The 19,744-nt window shown below is 34.9% G+C and overlaps 1 protein-coding gene and 1 pseudogene across 6 annotated transcripts in view; one reads left to right on the plus strand and one right to left on the minus strand.

Annotated features, from left to right (window-relative positions):
* The window catches only part of LOC150108403 (protein O-linked-mannose beta-1,2-N-acetylglucosaminyltransferase 1-like), a 378,713-nt gene that overhangs the window by 175,093 nt on the left and 183,876 nt on the right, over positions 1-19,744 (plus strand). For all 6 annotated transcript variants that reach the window (XM_090415822.1, XM_090415823.1, XM_090415824.1 and 3 more), the window contains one exon: positions 14,463-14,574. In XM_090415822.1, coding sequence (XP_090271948.1) covers positions 14,463-14,574 — 112 coding nt within the window. The remainder of the gene's footprint in view (positions 1-14,462; positions 14,575-19,744) is intronic.
* On the minus strand, positions 3,555-12,693 carry LOC150108404 (copper-transporting ATPase 1 pseudogene; annotated as a pseudogene).

The raw sequence follows: 19,744 nt of genomic DNA on the forward strand, positions 1-19,744 counted from the left end.
CTCTGTTCCACTTGCGCTCGTTTATTTCACGCGTCTTTAAGACAACCGATAAACGTAAACATTCTCGCGGATGTTACATTAGGCTATACTACTACATTGAGTTATTACATAACATTAAGCTTTCACAAAACAGGAATAATTAGAATATTTGCTTTTCAATAAATGCGTAGTTAAATTGCAAATATAAGTTCTTACAATATTGACATAACAATAAATAAAATAGCTTAATAATATTTAATACAGAATCTTATTATCATTAACACATTCCTTTGATTAAATAATTAAATATTTGATATAATTAAGGTAGTTATATGATATCAAATTATAATTTATGTTATTTACATTAATTAATATTTACAAATGTAGTTCTTGTGACGGAAAATCATGTTGGATTCTGAATCAAATAACATTTATTCTAATTTCTACATAATCAGAATCCAACAAAGGCTTACTCTTCCTTTGAAAAATTTTTCTTTAAAGAAAAATTTTTCATGCTAAACTCATAGGTGGTGTATCAGACTTTTACCACCCTTTTTTCTGGGTCTTAGGTTATACCTCGTTTGGATGAAACTCCCTCCTATGTTTTCTACAACGCATGCATTATCTTCTCCGTCTTTGTTTTTGCTCAGATTCTTACTGTCATCACATTTGACTGTAGCATATCTTCTATTTTGGTAATTCATTCTTCTAGTCTTCCTTCTGCAATCATTCAAATCCTTGTAATTGTTTCCTCTCCTCATATCTTCAGTTCTAATATGCAAAGGTGGTACCTTAGTAAAATTAATCTCAGCTGGTAATTGATTCTCAGCACAAATTTCTTGCTCAGAATCAGATACTTGAAGTTTTGATGTTAAGTCAGTATCAAGTTGAATAACAGGCTGATCACGTATAGTAGAGCTTAAATCAGTATTTTCCACAATTTGTTTATCTATAGATGATTGCATCTTATCAGGTTGTTCTTTTTGATTAGGCACACAAAATCTTCTTGTCAGTTGCCTTGTTCCTGTGTATTCAGACTTATTGTTTCTTTTAACTTGTATTCTTCTACTCATTAGGGATATTTGACCTCTGGAAAAGTCACAAGAGAAGTGATGCTTCTCCATAAAATTTGTTCCTAATATTATGTGAGCATTTAAGCTAGGAGAGAAAGGGACTATCAATAGATCTTGATATACACAGAGGTTGATGTCTGGTATATAAATTTGTGTGCGAACTTTTTCATATGCTGTAGATCTCGAATCAGAAAGAGTGGAAATTCTTACAGGTCTCCTTAAATTGGTGACATCTTTCCATAATTTATCTCTTAACTTTAGGAAATAATGCTTACTGATGATCGAGGCATTACAACCTGTGTCAAATAGAATGTTACAATTATGACCTTTGACACATCCTGTAACCTTCATCATTAACTCTCTTGATCTAGGGAAATTTTGAGCTTTATTATATGTTCTGTGAGAAATATGTCCAAAATTAGAGTTCCTTCTGCTATTAGAGTAGTTTCTTTTATTAAGGTAGCAATTCCTAGCGATGTGACCAATCTTGTTGCAATTAAAACATTTAGGAGGATCTCCACCATCTCTGAGAAATTTTCTCCTTGTCTGAGGTTGAGGATCAATGGGAATTTGCTGTCGAACATTCTCCAGGGCTTCCACTAGTCTATCCAATTTAGCCAATATTGGTTTATTTTGCTTCTCAACCTCCAGTTTGACAACTTTACTAATATGTTCTGCTGTGGGATTGAAATTTTCTTGAAATCCTACAGTCATTTCTGTCAATTTTTTTATTACTTCATCTAATTTATTCTTCATTGGCTGTTGCAATTTTTCTACTTCCTGGTGAACAATGTCTTTTACTTCCTTGAATAATTTCTTGTTGGTTTGTTCTTTTGTGTCGGACATGCAGTTATGATCAATAGGATTCTCTCTAATGATTTTCCTTTCATCTTCTTTCTTTCTATTCTCTTTTGAGGATTTATTTACTCCTATGGAACAATCAGTTGTTTCTACGATGTTTACAAGGCCAATATTGGATGAAGGGCAAAGGTCTCCAATCATCTGTTCCTTTTCCTTGACAGCTACAAGACATTCCTCTAGTGAGGTTATCTTCTTCTTATAGGCTGTCTCCGTCAGTTCTTGTCTGACACCTTGTCTAAATTGCTGATAAACTGCCCAATCCAGATGAGGTTTGTCTTCATTGGATACATTTAAACTTTCAGAGAGAGTTAGTAACCGATTGTAGAAATCACCAACACATTCTTTGTCTTTCTGTATAATCCTCTGTAGTTTCCACAAATTTGGTCCAACACTCCTGTGTTTACAAAATTGTGATAGTAAGACTTCTTTAAACTTTTTGTAGTCAAATGTTTCTTTAAGTATAGGAGATGAAAAAAAATATGGCTTAGCTTTACCAACTAGTTTGTTTCTGAGTAATATCAACAACTGAAAGTCTGTCCAACCTGCTGTTTCTCTGAGTTTCTCAATATAAGTAAAAAAGGATAACACATCATCAGAATCTTCTCCTGAAAATTGGGGAACTACCTGTTGGGGATTCACACTTCTAAAAAACTCAGTCTTCCATCTTTGAATTTGAACTAACAGCCATAGTGTTAAAATAAGTATTAATTTAATTAATATAATCCTTTAATATAAAAAACAAACAAACTTTGTCCTTGCCTGATTTCAGATTACAACCAGTTCATTGTGATTTATTTAATTTACTTTCTAAACTTTCAGGGAGTAATACCACAATTATTATTACCTAGTTAAATTCAATCTCTTAAATTTACAGCTGTTAAATTACTTTCTATCAATTAAATCACATCCTGCCGACTGCGCCATTTGTCGTGACGTTGTTTTCTTGATGTTCGTCTGTTATGAGATAAATTCTCATCCATAAGTAAATATATCTGAAACATATTTTGGTAACTTGTACATATGTACATACACCACTGCATATCTAATTTCCTTACACCAGTAGATATATTTAAAATAAAAACTCAGTTATACTTTTCTGTTATTAAAAAAAAAACTGCAGTTCATAAAACTCTTAAGCTATTCTGAATAAAACTTTGGTTTAGCAAATTTTTATTCACAACAGAACTAAGTGAATAATATTTCAATGTTCAATATTATTTAAATATTAGAATTCTACTGGTTTAATTATACATGCATACCAAGAGATTTTAACCCATCCACTTCAGAAAAGTATGATAGGACTGCAAAAGATCAATCCTACCTTTCTAATACTTGTACCTTTTAGGTTTGCAAACTTATACAAGGAGTGATATTTAAGCATTCAAAATGCTTCAATAAATACTGGTTTCAAAGCAACAAGATCTTTTGTTTATTTGCATTCTGCCAAGTTATTTTTCCACTAAAACATGGAAAAAGTTCAATGATGACAGGGGTGAAAAAAATCAATAAAAATGGTTCAGATATTAAAGAGTGGCTGTTGTGAGATAAATTCTGATGACTAAATATTGTTTGGCCAATTTAAATATTTTGTCTAAAGAAGTGATCCTTAAAAATAAACAAATGCCAAAGTAACAAAGAAAAGGGGATATCACTGGATCTTTCTTTAAACCATATGTGCCATTTCTACATTTTCATCTTCAGCAACTAATAATTGGTTTTCTTTTACAGCTGGTTTTGAACCAGGAACAAGGCTTAAAATACGACTGAGATTTGCACTTATTAATGATCCTTTAGGTTCTGGCATATCTATATCATCTAATCCTCTATGAATTGAAATATCATCTCCTTCCATTTTTGCATGTAGCCTTTTCTCCAAGACTTCTAAATAGTCTGGGGTTTCTAATCTTTGACGAGTAGGTTTTTTGAACCACCTAAGCATTAACGATGAACACACAACAGACACAGATGACGTAGCCATAGCTGCAGAACCCATCCACAGTTTCAATACAAAACCCCATGGAAGAAATATTCCTGCAGCAACTGGTATTCCTATGAGATTATACATGCAAGCAAATAAAAAATTAAGTCTTATGCGACGAATTGTACGATGTGAGAGATCAACAGCTCCAACTACATCCAACAAGTCATTTCTAATAAGCACAACATCAGCAGCCTCTACAGCTACATCTGTACCAGTGCCAATAGCAATACCCACATTTGCTTTTGCAAGAGCAGGTGAATCATTTACTCCATCTCCAACCATGGCAACTTTTAATCCTTTATCCTGCAGTTGCTGGATCTTCATAACTTTATGAGAAGGAAGCACTTCAGCAAAGACTCGAGAAATTCCAACCTGTCGTGCAATTGCAGCTGCAGTTTTTTTATTATCACCGGTCAGCAGTATAACATCCATACCCATCTTCTTTAGCGTATAAACAGTAATGTGGGCTTCAGGCTTTACAGTATCTGCCACTGCCATCATGCACATAAGAATTCCATCTACAGAACATAATACAGCAGTTTGACCTTTTTCTTCATGGTCTTTCATTAATGCATCAATGTCTTCATTTACATCTAAGCCATTCCTATTCATCCATTCATGGTTACCAACCAATACTTGATAAACATGACTTTCTGTCTGACCTGTTTCACCTAAACTCTGCAACAAACTATTTGCAAGATTCAAAGCAATATTATGCTGGTTATTTCTTATGGTTCCTCTGTCCACCAGTACATTACAAACAGGATCTTCTTTGGATTTTTCTGACTGAATAAAACCTTTGTTTCGGGCATTAACCAATTTTTCAACATCCTCAGAAATATTTAACATATGATCTATTTTCAGTACCTTACAGCAAAGGCCACAACCAGGGACTGCAGAAAAATCTTCACATCTTCCAAATGTTTCTGTTTTGAGAATCTCTTTCACAAACTTAGTAATAGCAAGTGCAATGGGATGTTCACTGTTAGCTTCAGCAGTACCAACTAGAGCTAATCAAATAACATTTATTCTAATTTCTACATAATCAGAATCCAACACTACATTAAAGACATACAACAGATAAACTGGATTTGCTCCTAAAGCAGCACAATATTAGAACATTCTACAAACCTTTGGACAAAGTATCTTTCTGAGACTAATGAAGAACCACCAGGATCCTCTTTCCTTCCCAGTTGAAGAGCGGATCCTAGTGGTCCATCCTGTCTATCTGAAGTACTTTTGGATCAGGATGGGACCATCTGGATAAGAAGAAAAGAGCATGAAGTATAAGACCATTTCATCAGGTGGAAGAAAGCCAAGCTACTACACAGATTCTATTTCAAGTAAACAAAAACAAAACAAAAACCTCTTTCTGGAAGGAGCTCATGTTTTACAGAACTCACTGAACTGCAACAGAACTGATTGAGTAATCCTACACAAGTTTTGATGCATTGCCCAGTCCCCTTGTGTACTGCCACTGTCTACAGTGGCAGTACACAAGGGGACTGGGCAATGCTTTTGTTAGTAAATTATTTATTTTCATTCCAGTTCCACATAAGTTTTATGCAGAAGATTCAGCATGAATCACTACATCTACACAAATCTTAATATGGGAATAGTAATGAATTCTTTACTAAGCCAAACACATGCAGAATTTTTCTCAAAATCTTTGAAATCATGGCATTGACTATCCCTCTTCCACATATATGTTGTGTGGATGGGGGAGTAGTATCAAGTTTAATGAAACACTTGATCCATCTAAAATGTTTTATTAGGTTTAGTTCAGTATGCCATCTAATAGCTAGTCTTTGGAATAACTGTTTGGAGAAATTTTTTTCGAGAATTTGGGGAATACAAGGAAAGAAATTCACTATAGTGAAAGTAAAGAGTTGCTTTGCTTTTACTGCCAGTAATTAAGTGGTAAAATGTTTGATGTAAGAGCTGTATAACTGAGAGGAGACGGAATGCAGACAAATGCCCAGTGCTTCTAACCTAATGTCCAATCCTCACCTTCTCGTGGTGCACCCTGTTGGGTATCTTCTTGGATACTGAACGAACGAGGATGGGCTGGCAATTTTTGGATTTAGCCAACCAAATTGTATTCTAATTGGCTTAAACCAATATACAAAATGATGGTACAACATGACAAAATTTCATGCCGGCTGGGGCATTGCCCGGTTAAACAAGGCCCGTTGTTTTCGCTAGGGAACCAGGGCGAACAGCGAAAAGTCAGCTACTGGAACAAATCTGAAAGCATACCTCAACTCAATATCACCAGAGTTAAAGATTGGTACTATCAACATAAGAAGCCTGAATGCAAAGAAATGGAGCTAGCTTAGGAATTAGATAAGTACCAGATCGACATAATAGGAGTGACTGAAACAAAAAAGACAAAAACTGGTGAGATCTTTCTCAGCAATAAATACAAAATGTTATATTCAGGCAATGACAATCAAGGAAAAGAAGGAGTAGCAATAGCATCATCAAATTCCTGCCATGTACCCTTATGGGGTGTACAGGATATGATAGTACTACATGCAAAAAAATTTACATCATTACTAACTTCCTATCTACAATTTTCCTCCAAATCTGTCACTTGTCAAGACTCCAACATTGTCAGATCTTATATTTCTATCATCTAAGGCACTTTGTACCGTATCAATCCACCTATATCTTGGTCTTCCTCTGGGTCGTTTTGCTGCCAACCTGGCAGAGAACACTTGTTTTGCTAATCTTTCTTTGCCCATTCTGTTTAAGTGACCATACCACCTGAGATTAGCTCTGCTAACACATTCCTGGATGCTGACAATGTCAAGTTCTTTCCTAATATCCTCGTTTTTAATATGATATTGCCATTGATGCCATCTGTTCATGCCTATAATCTCTCTCAGGACTCTTATATCTGCAGTCTCTAGTCTTTGGTGAAGTGTTTTACTTCTGACCCAGCTCTCAGATCCATAAGTTAAAACTGGCTTGAACACTGTCTTGTATACAGCTAATTTAGTGTTCTGACTAATTTCTCTCTTATTCCATATGAATTTATTCAGTTGACTTCCTACCATACTAGCTTTGCTGATTTTGTTGTCTATTTCTATATTTAATTTATCATCGTCAGTAAAAATCGTGCCTAAGTAGCTGAAATGTTTTACTTGTTCCACAGGTTCTCCATTCACAACACAGTTGACATTTTCAATGATTTTGCCTATTTTCATTGTCTTTGTCTTTTTATTGCTGACCTTCATACCATATCTATTACAGCAGTTATTCAATTTAGTCAGAGATTCTTGCAGACTTGTAGTGGATTTATTTAGAAGTATAACATCATCTGCATAAAGCAAAGAGCTGACCTCCAATTTTGATATCATGTTTAATACCACTTTCTTTCATAATGTGATTCATATAGATAATGAATAACAGAGGGGATAATGTACATCCTTGTCTCACACCAGATTTAACATTAAACCATCTTCCCGTACTTCCTTCAATTCTAACTGGTGACTTACAACTCAAATAAAGACTAAGTATTGTTTGATATAATGCCCCATTGACACCATATAACTGTAACGTATTGAATAGCTTCTCTCTTGGCACTGTGTCATATGCCTTTCCCAAATCGACAAAACTTAAATACAGATCTTTGTTATATTCCCATGCTTTCTCGACTATTTGTCGTAAAGTGAAGATCTGATCCTGACAGCCTCTGTTTGGCCTGAATCCAGCTTGTTCTTCACCAAGCTTTTCTTCCACAATTCTTCTCAACCATTTCTCAAGTATACTTGCATAGATCTTGCCAGGAACACTCAGTAGGGAAATATCTCTGTAATTCTCACATTCAGTTTTATTTCCTTTTTTATATATGGGTAGTATGAGAGCTCTACTCCAACCATCGGGAATTCGTCCCTCTGTCCAGGCTTTCTGAACTGTGCAGTGTAACCACTGTAAGACTTTTATAACACCATACTTCAGCATTTCTGGTCGAATATCATCTACTCCTGCTGCCGTTCCACATTTCAAGTCTTTGATGGCTTTTTCTACTTCAAGTATGGATATTTATTCCTGACTGCATGCCTAGTCAGTGTTTTTTTATCACTGTGCTGTCATCACTGCTTGTTTCATTTAGCAGTTTTTCAAAGTAATTACTCCATACTTCAAGGATATCTTTTTCTCCTGTTTTCATGTCACCTTTTTCATCTTTATCATTCCTAAGCTTCTTCAACAGCCTCCAGAATATTTTGCCGCCTTCTTGATATTTATTTTCTATATTCTTGCCAAAGTCCTCCCATGACTTTTGTTTAGCTAGTTTTACACAGTGTTTAGCATTCTTGCATTTGTCTCTGTATTCTCTAAGAGCACAGGCTGACTTATTTGATAGGAACTTTTGATATGCTTTCTTCTTTTCCTTCACTGCCTCTTTAACTTCCTGTGATCCACCAGGGAGTTCTGATTTTTTTTATCCTTGCACACAACCTCACCACATGCCTCTTTGGCAGAATCAATCAATGTTTTCTTCAGAGTTTGCCCCTGAATCTCCAAGGTTTGATTCCTGTTCTCAAACTCTTTCATTTTTTCTTCAATAATCTTTGTGTATTTTAGTCTACAGTTCACATCTGAGAGCTGCTCAACTTTTATCTGCTTTAAAACTTTCTTACATGTTATTCTATTCAATATGAAATTCAATTTTATCCTACTCAAGACTAAATAGTGATCACTTCCAATTTCAAATCCCCTGTGCACTCTGGTGTCCTGCACCAGAGAGAAAACATCACTATCAACAATAACATAGTCAATGAGACTTTTCTTATTCCTTGCCTCTTCTCTCCATGTGAATTTGTGCACATTTTTATGTTGGAACATGGTGTTAGTAATAACCAGTCCATGTCCCGAGCAGAAATCCAACAGATATTTGCCATTATTATTAGCTTTGCTCTTTTCTCCAAATTTTCCCAAAATATTTTTGCATGTCTCACAATCATTTCCTACTCTGCTATTTAGATCCCCAACAAGGACCAACTTTTCCTTTTTCATTGTGTCAGTTGCTTTCTCTAAAGCCTCCAAAAATTCCTCCACTTCTACCTTAGTAGAACCTTGTGTGGGACCATAGGCATAAATAAGTCTCATTGTCCAGTTCCCCATTCTCATATTTGCCCACATTACTCTACTTGAGACTGACTGCCATTCAAGAAGATTAGCCTCGTATTTTGTGTTGAATACTATGGCTACTCCTTCTTTTCCTTGATTGTCATTTCCTGAATATAACATTTTGTATTTATTGCTCAGAAAGATCTCACCAGTTTTTGTCTTTTTTGTTACCATCACCCTTATTATGTCGATCTGGTACTTATCTAATTCCTCAGCTAGCTCCATTTCTTTGCCATTCAGGCTTCTTATCTTGATAGTACGAATCTTTAACTCTGGTGATGTTGAGTTGGGGTTTGTTTTCAGATTTGTTCCAGTAGCTGACTTTTCGCTGTTTGCCCTGGTTCCCTGGCAAAAACAACAGGGGCCTTGTTTAACCGGGCAATGCCCCAGCTGGCATGAAATATTGTCATGCTGTACCATCATTTTTTATTTTGGTTTAACCAATAAGAATACAATTTGGTCGGCTAAATCCCAAATTGCCAGCCCATCCTCGTTCGTTCAGTATCCAAGTAGATACCCAACAGGGTGCACCACGAGAAGGTGAGGATTGGACATTAGGTCAGAAGCCCTGGTCAGTTCTCCACATTCCTTTAAAGGCTATGTGGAGGTCTCCTGTCAGTTATACAGCTTTGACCCTCAACACAAAATACCAGGCTAATCTTCTTTAATGGCAGGCATTCTCAAGTAGAGTGATATTGGCAAATATGAGAATGGGGAATTGGACAATGAGACTTATTTGTGTTTATGGCCCCACAGTAGGTTCTACTAAGGTAGAAGTGGAGGAATGTTTTGATGCTTTAGAGAAAACAACTGACACAAGGTGAATTGTGAACAATAGTGGATAGAAAAGTTGTCATTAATGGAAAAATCATATTAAAAATGAAGATATATGAAAAAGGAACTTGATATTATTAGCCTTCAAGAATATGTGTGAGCTGAGCCACCCTAAGGTGGTATCACTTAAAATAGAAAGGTAAAGGTAGAAGTGCCTTAGAAAACAAGATCTGACAATATTGGAATCTTGGGAGATAACAGATGAATTTGGAAGAAATTTGTCAATAGGAAGTTATTAATAATGTTAAGTTTTCATGTAATACCATCACAGAATCCTGTTACATCCTTTGAGGATACATATTAAGAATTTGATGAAGTTCTTGGTAAAACTATATGTCAGGATGGTATTTTTGTAATTTCTCTGTGATCAGAAACTTTTTTTTATTGATACTTTGTATATTGATAATAAATATTTTCACTTCTGTTGGCTTCATTCCAGTAACTGAAGTTTTTGCTGTTTATTTCAGTTTCATGATGAAAACAGCAACAAACATTATTTAACTAGTTATTCCATTTAGCATTATGTATAATTGTTTTGGTTTAAGCCAGTACTAAACACAGCTTAAACATTCAAATCCCAAATTGCTTGCCCATTCTCATTTATTTAGTATATAATTGGATATTAAGACAAAGATTTGATATCAAGAGAGACCTCTAGGGAGTTAGGAACTCATCAACAGAGACCACATATTATTACTTGCACCATCTGTCATACCTGTTCTTGAATTTATTCAGACTTCTTACACACACACAACATCCAATGGCAATCCATTCCAATTGCGCACCACTATATGAGAGAAAAATCTAGTTCTAACCCTCTTTGTGACAACATTCATTCTTAACTTCTAAGGAATGCCCTCTTGTTCTTTCCCCACCCTTCATGAAATGAAAAATTCCATCTACTGAAATTCTGTGTGACCTTTACATAAGTTTGTAAGTCTCAATCATGCTATCCTTCTTTATCTAATTTGCTAGTGTCTAGAGTCCACAAATTCTTGTTCTATCTTCATAATCTCTATGCCATAATCCTGATGTCATTTTTAATGATCTCATTTAATACTATCATTTTTAATAATATTTTTAATGTATCAAAAATATATTAAAAAACAATATATTTTTAACACTTTTAATGAATGACCAGACTTGCACACAATAGTCCACGTGAGGTCTTATCAAGGCCTTGTAAACAGGCAAAATGACTTCCTTATCTTTACATGTCAAGTTTTGTTTCATCATTTCAGTTATCTTCTGAATTGTATTTGCAATCTTTACTATTTTGCTCTTGAACTTCAACTTCCTATTTACAAAAATTCCAAGATCCCTAGTCTCCTGATCAGTTTTGTCTATATTCAATCTTGCCAACATATTATGGCATTGGGTATCCTATCACACCAAAGTGCAGTGCCGTAACAAGGGCGTGGCGAAAGAGGTGCCCACCACAGGTGCAACTAGGTTTGGGATGCAAAACGTAAAAAATAAAAATAAATAAATAGATATAAAAGTCTGCTATTTTATATTGTATTTTTTAATTTCGGCAATACGCCGCTTTAGACACACAAATTCTGCAACACACTGCAACTCATTATGGTGGAGTTAATAGTAAGTATTTAACATATTGCATTTAGTAAAATTTAACTTGTTACATTTAAATTTTTCAAAATTTTTGATTTGGGGGGTGCAGGTTAGACACTTGCAACAGGTGCTTCATACCCTCATTACTGTACTGCCAAGGTGCATGACTTTACATTTACTAACATTGAACTGATAACTATTTTCACATGCCCACAATTCCAGCCTATTCACATCATTCTGCAAGTACTGGTCTTGATTACCCTGCCTATCTTTACATCATCATCATCAGCAAATATCCGTATGTTGCAGGACAAATTCTTCCCAAGTGGACCAAAGACTGATCCTTGTGGTAGTACACCACTAGTTACTCTAAATCTTGCAGACTCACATCTATATACCACTTTTTGATATGTCAAACAGCCATCCTCTTACACACACTGATGTTTTGTAATGCAGTCCAATGTTCTCCAATTTATGTAACAGTCTTCCATGCTGTATTCTGTCCAAAGCCTTTGCAAAATCCAAAAGTTTCATGGTGTATGTATTCCCTTTGTCTAACTCAAAGGTAACATTATTATAGAAAGTGAGCAGGTCATTCAAAGATATCCTTCTCTTAGTAAACCCATGCTGTTGATTGCAAAGTATAGACTCTATCAGCTCATTTCTGTATGTGAACCCTAACTAACTTTTCCAAAATCTTCGCTTCCTCTCCAGAGACACTGGTAGGTCGATAGTTAGGTATATCTAACTATACCTAACTAACTATTTGCTGGCCTGGTTGGCCAAGTGGTTAGCATATCTGCTCTCTAGCCAAAAGGCTGTGGGTTCAAATCCCGCCGTGGGCGTGGATGTTTGTGATTATCTGTGAAAATAGTGGTGGTGGTCAGCAGTAGATGGCGCTGGTGTAAATGAAGGTAGTTGTGGTTGGTGGAGATGGAGAGGTACAGCAGGTGCCCTCCCTCGATGAGTCCAAAGACTCATCGAGGGAGGTGTTACGTAATAATAATAATATCAGTCTTTGTACCACCTTTCTGCAATGGATTATTGCACATTCTTTCTGCTCCTGGGAATCTTCCTTGTTCTGAGACTTAAATGATATAGCCCGTGGCCAAAGGAATAGCCAGTTCAGCCGAACACTCTTTTAGAATCTGTGCTGATATCCCATCACTTCTTATTACCAAATTCTTGTTTCTTGCTGAAATTATTGCCAAGTTCATTTTGGGTAAGAAGCTCACTGAATTCTCTTCTTTGCATTTCATATACATGGAGAGTTTTCCCAGTTATCTAATTTGTCCTCTGCATTACATATACATGGAAAGTCTACAATTATCTATTGTATACTTTTAATAAACTCCATAAAAGAGAGTATCATTGTGCCATAAAAACACATTAAAATATAAAAATACTCAGAAAAATACAAAGTTATTATTTACATTTAATAATAACTAACAGAAATAGAGAACATATTTTAGATACACTTCAGTACAGTTTTTAGAGAGGGGAGAGAATTAAATTATTACTCTAATTCTTCTATGGATTTCACTCTACTTCACAGTGTGTGTGTGTGTGTGTGTGTGTGTGTGTGTGTGTGTGTGTGTGTGTGTGTGTGTGTGTGTGTGTGTGTGTGTGTGTGTGTGTGTGTGTGTGTGTGTGTGTGTGTGTGAAGCATTCCTTAACATGTTGACTACCAACTACAAGATAATTCATACTTGGCTATTTATATTAGGAAGCCAAATATGAGTTATCTTATATTCTTATATTTGTTGTACTGCGAGATAATTCCTTGCCAAAGCCTGTGTTTCTGTGCATCCATTCCATTGAGGGCCTTTTTACTGCCTTCGTTGGGCAATGAGGCCAGCAAATAGAAGTTTAACAGAAATAGAAATGTTACATGATCCTTTGGATGTGTCCAAATAATGGAAAGATTAGAGTTCTTATAAGAAAAAAATCATGCAGACATTCTTTATACACAAGATAACTGAGAAGATTAGGAATACAGATTGGGGGGGGGGGGGGAGTGCTAGTAAATTTTTAACAGTTTAAAAAAAAAATACACTCCAGGTTCTCCATGTGTGAATAATAAAAATTCCCCAAAAGGTATAAATGATTATCAGCAAACATCTGCTTAATGCATCTTCTTAGGTTAATGACCTTATTAGGTTCACAATTATAGTAACGCAAAATCTTTGACAGGGCATCAAACATTGGAATGTCGTTATTGTAAGAAACAGCCCGTGGAAAATTAAGTGGATGCGTGTCGAAAAATAATAATCCAGCAAAATTGCTAGTAGAGATAATCCCTACATGGACTGCCACATATGAAAGGGGTGGGAGAAAAGCGTGTCCAGCTGGATTTTCCAGGTCACTATCTACATGCATTACCACTCAAATTTCACTAGCCATTGTGGATTGAAGTGCACTACAGAAGAGTTTTATAGCCACTGCCATTTTAACAACCAGCTTGCAAAATTCTTAAAAAATTTAACAATTGGCTTGTATGAGCCAACTACAGCACACCAACTAGATACACAGTTTTCGAATCTTACTGATGATAAAAAATAATAATAAGAAGAAGAAATAAGAAAATATTTTAAAAATTGTGCAATATCCTTCATTAGTATACTTATGTTTCATTGTTGCTGAGACTGCTAATGTATCATTATCATCTAATAATTTACTTCTGAGTTCATCTGAGCTTGTTATCTTTAAAATTTCCTCATTTTTTCTAACTTTATTCTAATGTATAGACAATTACTTAACTTGGTATTGTAATATGTAACTGAGGTTTTCATTTTCGTTCATGATTATTAGACCTCATAACTAGGCATTTTTTCATATTCTGTGGATGTGAAAGGAAAATTATGCCATTAAAACAAAGCCTATGGTCTTCCTCTAATCAAATAGGAAGGTTATGCAAAGTGGCTTATAGGTTCAGTGTTGCGAATTTGAATAGCAAACAGATATTTTCATATATAGACAAATATCTGTCACTACTTTAATATTCTTTTATCTGTCCTTTTCAGGATTTGTAGGTGTTTCAGGTGATTATTCAGCAATTTATAGAGTAGAAAGTTTCAATGGTCTAACCTTTTTAGCTAGAAGAGGTTTCTTTCAGAAAGAGTGGTGCAAAAATGGGTAATTATGCTTTGCCTGTTTTATTTTATTAATGATTTTTTCTTTCACTCCCAAAAATGTATTGGGAGTGAAATTTTCTATAAGTCCCTAGCTTTAGGGATTTATAGAAAGTTTTTTCCACTTGGTTTCAAATTATATTATACTTGATAAGAAATTATGTTCTTTTCATCCTTTATCCCTAAGCATTGGCAAACAAACTGCATGTGAAATATCTTCATGACTAGCCCACTTCTACATAGAAATTTTATTGATGCTTCAGTATCATATGATGCAGAAGCACCACCCAGATCAGTTTAGATCTTTATTGAGCAGCTAGAGATAATTATATCAGAGTTGTAGCAAGTTTTTCTTCTTGGTTACAAAGTATATTATACTTTGCAAGAAGTTATATTCTTAATTAATCTTTTAACCACGTCTTAGCAAACAAAGGTCTAGCTTCTATTGATGACACTTGGATAAAAGATTAAATAAGAATATAATTTCTTGTCAAGTATAATATACTTTGTAACCAAGCATAAAAACTTTCTGCCAACTATCTTTGATCCAGACTATTTAATAATATGGTAATATATCATTTTACTTCTTGTATGAATTGTGCATTAATTTAATCTTGATATTTTCTTGGATCGTTGCTATTGATCAGACCTCAATAAAAGGGAGAAACTAGTCTGGGTAGAGTGACCATTCCCATAATATCTTTACATTATGGGATACTGAAACAAGTGATATCAAAGTCAAAAGATTTTTTTTTTTTTTTATGTGCAAGTAGACTAGTTGTGAAGACACCTCATGTGCAAACTTTGTTTGCTTATACTTCAGTAAAATATAGACCAGTGGTTCTTAACCTGGGGTGTGTGCACCCCCTGGGGTGCGAGAGAAGTTTCTAAATTTTCGATGGAAACTACTGCCTGTGAGAAACTAGTGAACACTACGTCGACTTTTGGGATCCCCACTCCAACCCCCTCTACCTTTGCTTCAGCGCATCGCACTTACCAGCACATGCAGTACAATAAGAAACTGGTTGATATGCGCACGTGTTTGCATACTCTGAGTATGAACATTAACGAGGTGGTTTGATGCAGACATGAATACTAATTTTCTTTAATTTACCAACATTAATCAGTGACTAAAGTCCATACCAGATATGATCTGTTGATTACATACAGGTTTTCTGCAAATTTTGAAAAATTATAATTATTATTTTATTGATTGTAGTAACCCTCGTTATGTCGAAAAAACGCCAATGGAAAGACAATTATGTTGCTTATGGATTTACTTGTACAACAGAAAAAGATGGTACGCAACAACCACAATGCATTTTATGTTGCAAAATATTTTCAAACTCCAATCTTAAATCGTCAAACTTGTTAGAGCATTTCAACAATCAGCATGGTGGTGAATCTGCAGGACATACTCTTAACATCTTGAAGTCTAAGAAGGCACGATTTGATACCAGCGGTACTATCACAAAATTTGACATTGCGGCAGTTCAAAAGTCCTTGTTAGAAGCTTGTTATCAAGTGGCATATCTGTGTGCTAAGAAAAGAAAAGGTCATACAATAGCCGAGGAATTGGCAAAACCATGTGCACTTGAAATTGCAAAAATTATATTGGGTTCTGAAGTATAAAGGAAAATTCAGCAGATTCTGTTATCGAACGATGTGATTCAATCGTGCATTCAAGATCTCAGTGTTGATATTTTACTGCAAGTAGAGGAAGACATCAAAACCAGTGCTCTAAAAGTGAGTATTCCACTGGACGAGTCAACTGATGTTGATAATTGCAGTCAGTTGTTGGTATTTGTGCGATACATTAAGGAAAAAGAAATGTTGGAAGAATTTTTATTTTGTGAGCCACTGGAATTGACGACAAAAGGAATTGATGTTTTCAATCATATTAAAAACTTTTTTTTTTTGAAACATCAAATACCCATGAATGTGATAGGCTCAATTTGCATTGATGGTTCCCTGCAATGTTGGGCAAAAATTCTGGATTTTTTTCATACATCAAGACAGAAATACCGCAAATTACAATAACGCATTGCATGTTGCACTGTCATGCACTTGCATCGAAAGTTTTGCCAGAGAATTTAAAACAACACTTAACTACTGCAATAAATGTAGTAAAGTATATCCGAGGACGAGCGCTTAATCATCGTATCTTTCGTGCTTTGTGCGAAGAAATCGGTGCTGTTCATACTGTGCTTCTTTATCACACTGAAGTACGGTGTCTCTCCAAGGGCTGCATGCTAAGCAGGGTTTTTGAATTGTGCGAGGAAATTACAGTTTCTTATTAACCAAAATTGTGATTTAGTTAAAGCTTTTGAAAAAAGAGAAGCAATACTTCGACTAGCCTACTTAGCAGATATATTTAGCCACCTGAATGAATTAAACACATCAATGCAAGGATTTGGTAAGAACATAACAGCTAGTGAAAAATTATCTTCATTTATTGAAAAACTAAAAATTTGGAAACGTCGAGTTGAAAATGGGAATTTTGCAAACTTTCCTTTGCTTGATTCAATTGTTCTGGAAAATGAGAAAATAATAATTATACCTGAAATTGCAATACACCTCCAACAATTGAGTGAATCATTTCATGGATACTTTACCACGGGAAATATTAGCAAAGTTCAGAGATGGATACTGGATCTATTTCTATTTAACCCAGATTCGATGGACAACAGCTATTTAATAAAAGATGATCTTATTGAAATACGAGCCAATGCACGTATTCAAATGGAATTTGAAAAACTGGACTTAGAACAATTCTGGTGTACACAGTTAGAACCTTATCCACAGCTGGCAAAAGCAGCATTGCAGACACTTTTATCATTTGTCACCACCTGTGTGAAATGGGATTTTCATCACTTTTGCACATAAAAACAAAAGCCAGAAATCGCTTAAATGCAAGTGATGACTTACGTGTGGCTCTTTCAAAAAAGGAGCCTCTCTTCAAAAGTATTATTATTAATAAACAACAACAACATAGCCATTAAAAATTGAGATATTGTTTTGTATGTATATGTAAATGTATGTGTTTATTTTTCAATAAATAAATTATCTTGCGATAGATGTAATTTCCTAAAAGAAATAGAAACACATTTTTCAAGGGGGTGCCGATCACTAAAAAAAGGTTAAGATCCACTGATATAGACTAGTTATGCAGGCACTTCATGTACAAACTTTGTTTTTTTACATTTGGGTAAAGGATTAAAACAAGAATATAATTTCCTATTGAGTATAATATAATTTGGGATTTATAGGATTTGTATGTTCAGATGTGATGATGATGCCATAAATACATTAGCATTATTATGTTTGTGTGCCTTGTTCAGGCATCTGAGTAAATTATAATGTTATGAAATATTATTTAAATATAAGCTGATAATTAAGCTTGGTCCTCAAACTTTCAGCTGCAGCAAATGCTTCAGACATGCCCTAGTGTTATGCTGATATGAGAACAGATATTTCTAAGCTTCATGCTCAAAATACTTTTTTTTAAAGCAATTAAATTAATAATGTGGTAGTCTCTATTGCTTATTTTTGACAATGTCCTTTGGGTGGAAATACTTGGATTAAAACCTTGTCTGAACAGGGCTTTTCAGTTGAAGGCAATTTAGCCAGTCTCATATGGTGGCAGTGCAGGATTTTTCTTCTTGGAAACCTGGGTTTTTCATCCAAGCTTTGAACAGGTTTTCAAAGAAGCTAAGTTACTTAATCCTAATAGACTGTTTTAGAGCCTTACACACAAAAAAATTAGGAAAAATGGAATGAATTCTTTTTAGAATTTACCACAATTTTTTGAGAACCAAGGCTTGGATGGCGGTTGAGAATTTGGACTGGAATAGGGAATGAAAGCCTTCACGCCTGTGAGGATGATTTCTGTTATTCAGTCTGAGCAGGTGTTTGGATCAGAAGAGCTTGAAGCAGTAGTTGGACCATGGGAATGAGGAATAGAAGTCACGGAGGTCCTCCCAGTTGGCCCTCTTGTAGTGCCAAAGGACATGAGACTATGAACTGGTGGGTGTAGGCTGTTCTGAAGCAAAAGAGATGTGGGTCCGAGTTTCCAAGAGGAGAACCAGCAACCGTAGTATACCTGGAAGGGGAGCTTGTTAGGAAGAGATCAAGTGTGTGTTGGCAAATTGGAATGGGTTGTATGCTAAATGCTTGCTTAATGGAATATTATTGTGATTGCAATATCCCTATACCAGAATAGTTGCATCCCACCACTAAAAAGAAACGCACAAAAACATACCAATAATATCAAAAAATCCCACCATTGAAATATCGTGGCACACAATACAATGTAAACATACTCCTGAAATTGATGAAGTTACCGTCATTGATTTCCAAGATAATGAAATCAAATTATGTTCTGAATCTCTAGTGATAAAAAATTCACTTGGTATGCTATAAATACAAAACGACCCTATCTAATATTGCCATCTTGACAGTTCAACAAAATAAATTACTCTCTGCTAATCTCAAACTCCCCATTACTCTTGAACCAGCTAAACTTCTCTTAATGCATAATCTTAACCATGCAGCAACTCATGATCAGTTTTGTACTGTGTATCTTCTGGCGACGATTCTCACAAATTAGCTAGCACTAGACTATACTGTTGGTCCTGTATATTTTACTAATTTTTGCTCCTTTTTTGGTCTTTAATTCTTGGTTTTTCAAAATTTTTAGTTTTCAAAATTTATAGTCTGATTCATCATTTTCCATGTTTACTGATCTTATTTATCCATTGTTATCAACACATTCTCTTACTGCATGTTCTCCTTCCAAAAATATACAATCAGGTATGTCTTAAAATTACTCTTCAGTATTAATTTAAAAATATATTAGTCTTTTAATTTAGCCTGTGGTCAAAGATACAGGGTGTCTCCATTACCTACTAAGCTGTTAATTTTGTATTATTTGTTTCTGTGTTTACAGATGTGGTTATTATTGAACATATATATAAGCAACAATAACTTATTCTCTAAACTGCTGTTGATTGTCAAGTACATTATCCTTTCTCCCTAAATTTTTCTTTGCCATCGAGATTAAATGTTAAGTGCTACATCCCAAAACTTTTAAATAGATGCATAAATACTCATATATATATATACCTTGTTAGTTCTGATTTTCTATTATGTTTCATATACTTGTTTATAGTATA

The sequence above is a fragment of the Typopeltis vanoorti genome, chromosome 3, assembly GCF_054136105.1.
Source record: "Typopeltis vanoorti isolate ZY-2024b chromosome 3, IOZ_Tvanoo_1.0, whole genome shotgun sequence".
Taxonomy (NCBI): domain Eukaryota; kingdom Metazoa; phylum Arthropoda; class Arachnida; order Uropygi; family Thelyphonidae; genus Typopeltis; species Typopeltis vanoorti.